This window comes from Brachionichthys hirsutus, chromosome 14, assembly GCF_040956055.1.
Source record: "Brachionichthys hirsutus isolate HB-005 chromosome 14, CSIRO-AGI_Bhir_v1, whole genome shotgun sequence".
NCBI lineage: Eukaryota > Metazoa > Chordata > Actinopteri > Lophiiformes > Brachionichthyidae > Brachionichthys > Brachionichthys hirsutus.
The window spans coordinates 3413122-3424451 of NC_090910.1; the positions used below are offsets into that span (position 1 = coordinate 3413122).

At 47.5% G+C, this 11330-nt stretch overlaps 1 protein-coding gene across 1 annotated transcript; it reads right to left on the reverse strand.

The window, feature by feature from the left end:
- Positions 1–7263: 7263 nt before the first annotated feature.
- On the reverse strand, positions 7264–10854 carry klf6a (Kruppel like factor 6a). The gene is made up of 4 exons (XM_068747947.1): positions 10753–10854; positions 8714–9296; positions 7905–8028; positions 7264–7519 (listed from the first exon to the last, which is right to left on the reverse strand). The coding sequence occupies exons 1-4, from the start codon at positions 10852–10854 to the stop codon at positions 7468–7470; spliced, it is 861 nt and encodes a 286-aa protein (XP_068604048.1). The 3' UTR covers positions 7264–7467.
- Between the last annotated feature and the right edge of the window lie 476 nt (positions 10855–11330).

The following is an 11330-nucleotide window of genomic DNA, read 5'->3' on the forward strand; positions in this document are numbered from 1 at the left end:
CGCAACATGGAGACGTCGGGAGTCATCTGTGTCCTATCTTCATACGAAGCTCTGACTGAAGTTCACACAGGTAGGCATCACATAGAGCTTCTATTCTCCTCCTGTCACACCACTCTGCATGCTCCCGCTTAGTTTCCTGCTGTCATTGTCTGTGGCTGTCAATGCAGATCTGCAATTCAACATTACCGCGTTAGCTCCTCTGATCATTATTCACATATTGCATTGTTATCCTATTAAATTACTGATTGTGTCTTTTAATAGGATTCTCTCTGTACCTCCAGGTAATTCATGCTGTTATGCCATCTTTCCTTCACCGGCCAGTCTTCGCAGGTCGGCCATTTTCAGCAATTCATCAGCGTCATGAGCCGCCACCACCAGTCTCTGGAAACAGTCTACCTCATTGCTGATCAGCGCAGATAGTACCCTTCAATGTCAATAGAGTCTAAGATACAAAGGCTTTCTGTCGTACTAATTACGACTTACTTTCTGTTGCAATAAATGTAATTATCTTTACCTTTACTGGTTTAAATATATCACTATCAGAAATATATAACTAAGTACCATCATGATAAGGATTTCCACAAACTCACTGATGTCCACAGTATTTGATAACCTGTAAAGCTTTAATACATTCTTGTCCAGTAAAACCCTTTTTTTTTTTTTTTTTTTTTTACGTACAATCTCTTCTTAAACTGAATACACCCAGTGGACTCATATTAAAACCCTTTGGAGCAGCTGCAAAATACAAGCTACCAAAAAAGTTTTTTTTTTTCTCAGCTCATGAAAAATTTACCTTTTGGAGGTACAAACATGGATTTCAAAGAACAGTGACGAAATAGTCTTTGGGAGAGTATCCCAGCCTGTGTATTGCTATTACTTATTTAGTGAGACAGATCTCATTAGCGAAGTTAAAGCTCAATGGGTGGACCCAATTAAGCATAAAAACTGAAATATGTACCAGGACGAGTGGGAAACCGCCCCCGGGCCTCGTATTCATTGTCTGTCAGTTAGTTTGCATTAATTTGTGTTCGTGTTCTTATGGCATTTTAATGCTACGTTCCTCCCGAGGAACCTTCGGGTGCGCTTAAGCATGAGCATAGATATCAATTATCAATGCTTCACTTATACCGGGTTCATATTATAACATAGTCCACGTGAGATTACGCACAATGATACATTTATGTTCCGTGATTTTACTGCAGGGAGTCTGGTATCCAACTATAATTTATTTGGCCACTAACCAAAAGTAGAATAGTTTGGGTGAATGTGTAATTACAAGCAGCACTTAATGAATATTTCGCTCATTAATTTGAGGTTTGAACCTCATGAAGAACGCCGTGTCTCTTTAAGGAGCACCATTTTCATTTAGCCGAACCACATTATAGAACAGGACTGATTCTAAAATATATTTTCACCGTCTAACTCTAATCCTTCAAATGGCAGCTTGTACTTATGCCCTTGAAACTTTGCTCAGACGTGTTTTGTTGGTTCACTGTGACGCCTGTGACAAGGTCACCCTCGGTGACATCAGCTGGGAGACGTTTCATGGTTGCTACAGTTTGTCACCAACAAATATCTCTCAGAGCCCTTCCTTCTTCCCGGACGAGTCGGCTCTCTCTCTCTCTCTCTCGGAGGACTGCGTCTCAATTTTCAAAGGAACTGATGATTTTAGAGTTTCGGGGAGAAATGAATCTGTGCAGAAAGACAAAATGAGCTCTTTATACATATTTCTGGGGCTTTAAACACAAAACAAAACGGAAGAGAGAGAGAAAGAGAGAGAGAGAAACAACAACATCTAATCTGGCCCACTTTGTTTTTGGCGATTTTCTCAGATCCTCTTTCATTTCTTTTGCTAATTGCAACATGGTAATTAGGTGTGCAATCTAATTTACTATGGGGCTTCGTTTTAGGAAACGTGCATTATTTAAGGGGAATCCGAGGAGGAGGAGGGGCAGAGTATTAGTACTGTGCCTGCAGTATACCAATAGTACTGAATATACTTGTAGTTTTGATGATAATGGTGGCAGTGAAGATTAAAATGGGAATGACAGGGAGGCAGAAAGCATCAATGATGAGGCTGATGATGATGATGATGATGATGATGATGATTATGGCCATGGTACTGGCTACGGGTGTGGTGCTGGCAGGCCAGGAACATAAAGGAGGGTCATTGACCTCTGATTTCAGTCTTATTTCCCCTACAAGCCAGGTCCCTGATGGACTCCATTAACAGAAAGAGGGGGGGGGGGGGGGGGGAGAAAGCCCTGACGCTGGGGCTTTCAGAGGCAAGTCTGCATATGTGATGACTTGCAGTCTGGCTGGCTGAATGAACCGGGCCCAGAGCTTGATAACCTCCTCTTTCCTTATTATTTCCCCTCATTTAACTCCCTGTGTGCCTCCGTCCTAGTCCATTTTCTCGTGCGCGCGTGTGTGTGTGTGTGTGCGTGCAAGCCAATCTCTCACCCCTGCAAGCACGTCTGTTATTTCACAGCAATTTTGGATAATGATTTATTTTACAATCCACAATTCCGCTTGAAAGGGAATGATAAAATAGTAATCTCTTTGCAATTACGCAGTGAGAGATAGTCGCAATCGTTGAGATCCACTGATGGAACTGACGTGGACACACACACACACACACACACTCAGAACAGCTTTGACATGATTGTGACTTACAACGGTTGTCCCTCGTCACTGTGGTCAGTTCAGGGTATCACAAGGAAATGCACGCCTTCAGATTGTTGGGTAAACACTTGAATTATTTCTGGTTTTTTCGACACTATAATGGAATCACAGGTTGTTTGTATTAATGCCAAACAAGGAAGGAATTTCTCTATCATTGCAGTTGATATCCGGTGCATTAATGAAATTACCACAAGCCTTTGAACCTATCGTAGTCGGGGACTCAGACTTGGCCTGTCGCCTGCTACTTAATTCAGCCTCGCTGACAGCAATGGACCAAAAATGTTCAGAGCTTTAGCTCAAGCAAGAGCACATTCTTAAAAGAGTTTTATGAGATCATCTGCATTCGCAATCATAAAAGGTGTGGAAGAGGAGGATAATCAAAGCAGTCCTTAACTTTTGTTATAGCTGATACCGGCGGCGGGAGTTTGAACAATAAGCAGGCCGATTAACCCAGTTGTTCTGATAGCTTAAGCGTCTTTTCATTCCTGCTGCGATCTGTAATAACTACCAAAAATTGAATGTCAATTGGCCATTGACGAAGTAAACGTCAACCATAATTAGTATAAAAATGTAGTTTCAGCTCGTGAAAATGTAAAGAATTACAACTTCAATAATTAAAAGTACAAACGTAAAGCAAGCTGCATCAAAAGTCATTGTTCTGACTAAAATATGTTTGTAATATTTAAAGATTTATGCTGGTCCATTGACGCTGTAGTTTCAACTGTTACATTTGTCACATGGTAAGCCAGAGGGTTCGTGAGATGGGAGAGGAAAAAGACTTTTAGGTGCACAAATCTGCGTTCTATGATTTTTTGTCAAGTGTAGGAGATTGAGCCTTTCATATAATGCTACTCTTCACTTATGTATTTTGTTATTTCATACCAAACTAATTGACATGCACTCGAAGCATCCCGTCATCCACTAGACCACAACCTTAAATCTTTGGTCGTCCTATGAGATGTACAGATAAGAGATGTAACATCACAAAGCGATTTGTCGTTTATCATAATCCTCTGGCTTGCAGGAAGTTATAAATAATGCGGGGACAGCATATGGAAGATGCATCACGACACATCAAAGGAAATCCAGTGATCCTATTGCTATGTTTATGAGAAGCTCTATCCGTGATGGTCCCCTTCATGAGAGGATCTTTCACGTGCACCAGCTGCATCCAACACGCGCCCACAAGAGGATAAGAGCAGGAATCTCATCCTCCAGGAGTTATTCCACGGGCGTGTCAAGTGAGCATTTTGGAATATAAATGATGATTCGCTTGGCTGCCTTGCTCGTTAGCCATGCATTATGCATCGTAGGTAGATCTGAAGTCGAAGAAATCAAGAGGGGCAGCGGTTTTTCGAGATCAAGGAGCTGTAGCATTTCAGGCAAAAACAACACACTTTGCCACTCCAAAGCTGGGAGGTTCTCCAAAGTGAGCTTAATTACCAACTGCGGGCAAAGCTTCAATTATAAACCACAGAGCTTTTACTGGAAATCAGAGGGGCTAATAAGTTGCCTGCCTATTCTGGGTCATCGCCATGAGAATGGGAGCAAGGCTGAGGGAGGCCACTTCTGTTTTATTATCTCACTTTGCTGTTTGTAACTTAAATCAGGCTCTCTGGTTTATCCACTGCTGTTTTGGATCATTATCTATGTCAAGTAAAGTAATTATCTGACAAATGTATAAAAGTGTCTCTCTAATTACATGCCATGGGCTGTACGAGCTGAGGATAAATTATTTATACTGCTTTGATGAGAGATGGCGAGCTCAAAAGAGCGTGTACAAAGTCGCTCTTCCAATTGAAACAGAAACGTTTCTAGGGGGTGTTTGGGGTAAATATTAAATCAAGATAAATCTGAATGTTTGCCGCGAGGTGCAACGGGTTTGTGTTCAGATAGAAGATTTGCTCTTTATGCTGGTATTTACGAGACATTTGGAGCATCTTCCAGCAGTTTTTACTTTGTTGTTTGGAAAACATTTGCATTTCTAAGTTCTTAAATGTCTAATTCTACAATGTTAGATAGAGCACGTGCCCCTGCTGCTCACATGCTGACCCTAATGTAATTGTGTTCATGCTACTGGAAGGCATTGTGCAGCTGAACCGCAGTCATTCATCCCCACAACAAGCTCCAAACTGGCAAAGCAAGGGTTAAAAAGAAACAAAGTTCCATAATAAAGAAGCAGAATTATCAAATAAGACAAAAATGAGCAAAGTCAGATAAGAATTTCTTATTATTCCAATAAAAAATACATTCATACAGAAATATAACAATTTTGCAAAACAATTTCAAATAAAAATTTCATAAAGCATAAACATAACAATTTTACAAAAGTGTTTTTTTTTTTTTTCATACAAAGATTCAGTTGAGAACAAAGAGCTGTGTGTGTGTGTGTGTGTGTTTGTGTGAAGAAGAGTTGGGGAGGTGGAATGAAAGAGAAGATGAAACGTGCAGAAGATGCGATGCAAACGCGAGGCTTAATCAAGGCTCAATGAAACGACCAGCCGAGCAGAACTGGCTGCGCTTTTTGCAGGGATAGACGTTCCCTTCCTTTTGCCCAAATAAAAGGCCCTGCCAGCATTCCTGAATCTACTCTCAGGTTCGGACCCGTCCCGTCTCTCACCCGCCGATCTGAAATCCATTAATCGTAGTGAAACTTGCTGCAACATTGACTCGAGACAGCAAGGTCGCTGATCCGAAGTGGGAGGCACGGATCAAGCGTGATCCATATTATCAGCGCCGACACCAAAACAGATTCGGCTCTGGAGATGCTCCGCACATCAATGCTTGATCTGCATCTTCTCCAGCGAGCTTTCGCCCCCCCCAAACACCCGCCTGTGGTTTTCATAATACTGTTGCAGCTCGGCTAAAACAACACCCCCCCCCCAGACAGGTCAATAACCAACCTACACAGTCAGCAGTCTGTGACAGATTCCATGCCAACAAAGCCTTTAGCTATTCATTACCGAGACACAGTACAAGGCGAGGCCTGTCCGAATGCAGCCTGTTAATTACAATAAATCTTTAGCTTTTTCTTCACTCCAACTTGTAGTGATGGAGGGGGGGGGGGGGATAGTGCTGGTGTAAAGGGACACAGGCGCAGCACCGTCTCCCAATCAACGAAACCCATTTTGTTTGTCGCCTCTACTTTTGTACCTTCCAGCTGTGTGTGATGGACGCGAGTACATACTACACAGTAGTTATTGTCTTTAATTCATCAATTTAAGTGCTCCAAACATATAGAACTTATACTGTTTACATCTCCTGCATCAACTTAGTGCCGTCACGCAGGACAAAACAAGCGCTCAGGGGGGTTCTTTTTGAACCTTAACATATTTACAATGCATTTAACCACAATAAGAGAGCCAGAACTTTCATTAGACACAAACAAGTGCAAAGTTCATTTCCAAATTGAGCCTCGATTAAGCTTGTCAAAAAAAATTTAAAAAAATAAACTAAAATCATCCATACAACAAATGTGACCACCGCAACCACAGGGCTGAGCCACTTGCATAAGGCACCATTAAGGTCAACAGTGCATTACTAGATAGAAAACAAAGTGACACAAATCAAAAGCACTCCTCGAGGCATACTATGAGTGAGAAAATGAGTAAGAAGTGGCAAAAAATGACAAAAACCCTCCAGCCAGATGAGAAAAGCAGGATTAAAGAACGGGCGATGGAGCGAAAACCAATGAGGAACCCATCAAGGCTTTATGTACAATAGTGTAACATTTAACCGCTTGCTTTATAGCTGCACTTTTACTGAAACTATTTGCAGTCCTGATTACAGTGGGAACATGAAATGAAGAAACCCTTTAACCATGCAACACCTGTCTATGATACTGAAGTTATAGATGAGTTATACCTCTAAGCACACAGCTTATACAATTGTACTACAAATGAGCTTTGTAGCTTGTAAAAAAAAAAATTAACCAGGCTACGTAAAACATTGCACATTTAGTAGCTGCACCAAAAACACAAATAAAAACCCCAAAACGCTCCTGTCTTACAGTGACTGTCGGTGGGGGGGGAGGAGTGGTTGGTCCCTGGGTCCACCTCCTGGTCAAACTCAAAGTCTCAACATCTTCGGAGGACCCATCCCCCCCAGTCTGGGTGCCAGACAAGATGGGCAGGAGCTTCCATCCTTGCACCACCCTCACACGGCCACCAGGGGAAACAAGTGGGACGTGCCCCCCCCCCCCCCCCCCCACCCAGAAAACCCACTCAGTACCAGCCCCACACCATCCGGCGAGCCATCTCTTCACCCAAAAGGAAAGAAAAGCAAAACAAATCTTCTTCTCTCCTTCCAGTGGGGGGGAGGGGGGTGGGGGAATCAGCCAATATCAGACATTCACAGTGCACACATGCTCCGCCCACCTCAGACAGTTCTGCAAAGTACCAGTGTATCTGCTGTCCGGGAGATGTCCCCAAAACATCATGCACCACTCATACAAATACAGTCACTCATTCTGTTGGGGATCTTTGTTTTTTTTGTTTTTCGTCTTTTTTTGTGTGTAAGTCCTTCTCAGTGGTGGTGGGGGGGGGGGGGGATAAAAAAAAAAAAAAAAGAATTCTTCCCCATCCTTGATTTTGTCCTCTTGTTGCAACAGACAACCGTCAGAGCGCCTTCCTCCAAAGAGAGGTCCCGCAGGCACTGGGTTCCGGTACGGTGCAAAAGGGCACCGCTCCGCTCCGGGACAGTTCAACCAAGAGACCGGCCGGTTGTTTCGAGTTCCCCTAAGACCTCCCTCCGCTGCGTTGCTTGGTTGGTGCTGGTCCCGCTCTAGATGTGCCTCTTCATGTGAAGGGCCAGATGGTCAGACCTGGAGAAACATCTAGGGGACGGAGGGGGGGGGGGGGTATAGAAGGAAAAAGGACCGTTAGTGACCGCGCTGTTTTAAGGTTCATGATTTGTAATTAGCTCAGTGCGATGGAGATTTGAAATATTAACGCTTCTCAACGGTAGCTCTGTAATTTCCTTCTGTGGATGGGAATCAAACGGAATGTTTTACAGTGTAGAAGTCGACATGTGCACCCTCTCTACTGGACAAACCCCATTTAGCATTTCTGCGGTGCAACGCTTTCGTTACTCGTCATCCGACTTTTGCACCAATGCCGTTATTCGATAATAAAGTAACGCTGGCAGATACATAAACAAATAATGTGTCGATAACTGATAGCACTGGTTGCTGTTAGCTGCTGATCAATGCCTCGGCTTACCTGTCACAGTGACTGCACTTGAACGGCTTGGCCCCAGTGTGCTTCCTGAAGTGTCTGGTTAGCTCGTCGCTCCGTGCGAAGCGCCACTCGCAGCCCTCCCATGAACACCTGTAGGGCTTCTCACCTGGGGGGGGGGGGGGGGGGAGCGAACAAAGACGACGATTGATCAGACCACAAAGGGAATGTCTCTCTGCACATGTGCCACTTTGGCTATTCAAACGTGTGGCAGTCAATCATCCTCGGGGGGGGGGACGACAGACGACACGGCTGCTGACAAGCCAATCACGACGCAGATCCCGCCGAACCGGTTGGACCGCTGTCTGTTTTTCGACGCGCGGCGCTACGTGGAAGAACGTGTGCATAAAGTAAAAGATAAAGAAATAAAGAAAAGTGAAAACATGCAACCAGAAACAAGACGGGCTCAAATGACCGATGAAAGCCCCCCCCCCCCCAGCCCCCCCCAGCCCAGTGGCCCTCGGCTCCCCGCCCGTTCACCCCTTTCCCATGGTGAAACTCAATCTGTTTTGAAGTCCTTTTATCTCCCATGTGCAACCCCCCCGCCCCCCCGCCCCCTCCCTCTCCGCTGCTCGCTGCATTCCACATAGATTAGGTCACAGTTTAGGTATCCAGCCATGCACGGCTAATACTCGGCGCTCCAGCTGACGCCGCCGTGCATTGTGGGCCTTTTATTTACATTACACAGCGGACGGACGACGCCATTTAGGTGGAAGGCTCAATTAATAGCGCTTCTGTTTCCCACTCAAGGAAAGCAACTGGAGACCCCCCCCCCCCGGTGGCCGGAGACTCACCCGTATGCGTGCGCTGGTGTGCTTTTAGATGGGAGCTCTTCGTGTACACCTTGCGGCACCCTTTGAAGTCGCACCTGTGCACGCGCCTCCTGCCGTCCGGGGACGCGTCGCCGCAGACCAGCCCCGTCTTTTCCGTCCCCTTCGCCGCCCCGCCGCTTCTGATTTTGACCGGCAAGTGCAACTCGGCGTGCGAGGCGACCCAGCCGTTTGTCACGCCGCCGGCCTCCGAGTGGGCTTCCGGGGAAGATGGCGGAGTGCTTATGACCGAGGGGCTAAAAGGTCCCGAGCCAACCAAGATGGCGCCCAGAGGGTTGGAGGTAAAGCTGTGCGTGGGCGAGAGCTCCTCGGAACTGTCTGAAGCTTCGCTGCTAGCGTCAGAATTCACGCTGTTGGTCTCCAACGTTCGGCTGTCCTGGATGTCCTCGTCGTGGGCCGGGGGCAGCCGGGGGTCACGCTCGGCCTTGGCTTTGTCCCCGCAGGCCAGGATCAACTTGCTCCAGAGGTCCTCCTGGCCGCTGAACTTGAGGTCGGACGTGGTGACGTAAGGCTCGCTCTGGAGGTAGCGCTCCAGCTCCAAGCACGTCTAGACGGACGAGAGAACACAGCAGAGCTCAGGAGGGGGGGGGGTCATTCAAAGCAGCAGGGGGGGGGGTAAACGACGCACAACAGTTCTCAAAGGCTGGGAGCAGAACATTCTGTGAACTAGTTCTCTTTTACACACATTTCCGAAACTCCCTGCATGTCATGACCCCAAAGTCATCGATTGTGGGTCAACCTGGCAATCTCACATTCCAGTAGCTTCCAGCATCCCAGTAGGTGCACCCGACATCCCAGTAGGTGCACCCGACATCCCACTAGGTGCACCCGACATCCCAGTAGGTGCACCCGACATCCCACTAGGTGCACCCGACATCCCAGTAGGTGCACCCGACATCCCAATAGGTGCACCCGACATCCCACTAGGTGCACCCGACATTCCACTAGGTGCACCCGACAACCCACTAGGTGCACCCGACATCCCACTAGGTGCACCCAACATCCCACTAGGTGCACCCGACATCCCAGTAGGTGCACCCGACATCCCGCTAGATGCACCCGACATCCCGCTAGGTGCACCCGACATCCCGCTAGGTGCACCCGACATCCCGCTAGGTGCACCCGACATCCCGCTAGGTGCACCCGACATCCCAGTAGATGCACCCGACATCCCAGTAGATGCACCCGACATCCCAGTAGATGCACCCGACATCCCAGTAGGTGCACCAGTCACCTCACCTGAGTGCAGCCCAGCGTCGTCATTGCAGCTCTCCGTTGACTCAGTGAACAGATTTAGAGTCCTTTTAAGGAAGCCGTGCAACCAACCCCCCACCCCCGCTTCCTCCTCCTCCATTCAGCTGCTCTTCCTCACGCGTACCGCTGACATGCAATCACATCCTTCCTCAGTGTCACACGCGCCAACAGACTTCAGAGGCCATTTAAAGTGTGTGTGTGTGTGTGTTGGGGGGGGGGGACGCTGAGACATCAGACCTGGGGGGGTCAAGTATGTACCATCATCAGACCTGATGTCGACCCAAGCTCTGGCCTCAGCCGACATTTGAAGGATCATGCAAATGAATGATCGATTAATGGAATCATATTTAAAGGATGTAGCTTTTGAGACCTATTCCTCCTCACGGGCGCACAGCTGACCCCCCCTCGCTTATGAATCAACCGACTGGGGCTTCTACTTCCTCCTGCGGGCTCAAACACAACCCTCGCGTCGGGAGGGTTGTGTTTGCGTGCGGTGGAAACATCAGCTCGCTGCTGCGTCCTCGGCGCCTCGGCTCCAGCTGTCAGACCGACACGCGGATCCACTTCAACCCTGCCAGATAAACTTCCTACCGCGGAGCGAGATGAAAGTACGCGCGCCATTTACGCACCGGACACCGGCGCCGACAGCAGCCACGGCTGGATCTGTTAACTTTCAGAGCGCACAAATGACAGCGTGCGCAAAATGAGCGTGGAACGCAGCGCCGAAGTTCAAACAGACGTATATTCACCTGCTGCCAGTACTCCTCCAGAGACGGTAGCGCTGAGAAATAGCCCGTGTCGTGAACTATTTGAAGTTCTTGAAAGATGCTGCACATTGGTAGAACATCCATGTTTCCAGAGCTCTGTTTTTAACAAAGCTGCACTTAATTTTATTTTATTTTATTTTTTCCTCAGGCAGAAAGAAAAACAGCCCGTGAGAAGAGTGAGAGCGGTCCCCCCGCGACGTAGACGAAGAAGCGCTTGTTTTTAGGACCAGTCAGCGCCGGCGTCCGTCCGTCAGTGGCCCCCCTCCGTCGCTGGCTTGCGTTCAGCTTGTTTGCAAACACCGCGCCGGACTGGATGGTGAACAACTGCGCTCCGCAAACTTCCCTATTCAAACCATGAAGCCCGCCCCGCCCCCCCCCCCGCGGACCGCCCTCACCCCCTCCCTCCTCACGGCTGGATTACGCCTGCAAGCGTATCGACCAATAAGCGTCGAGGAGCAGAAGGTATCGCGAATGATATCACAGCCAGCCAATCACGTCCGGCCACTGACTTTATTTGGTTCCTTCTCTGTTCTAATTGGTCTGTTCGACTCCCAGTGGCT

Bases quoted from the DNA above. Each gene is read 5' to 3' on its own strand.
- klf6a (XM_068747947.1), bottom strand. From the start codon at position 10,854: ATGGATGTTCTACCAATGTGCAGCATCTTTCAAGAACTTCAAATAGTT. The intron at 8,029-8,713 runs GTGAGTCTCCGG...CCCCCCCCCCAG, and splicing joins ACACCAGCGCACGCATACGG to GTGAGAAGCCCTACAGGTGT. The intron at 7,520-7,904 runs GTAAGCCGAGGC...TCCGTCCCCTAG, and splicing joins AAGTGCAGTCACTGTGACAG to ATGTTTCTCCAGGTCTGACC.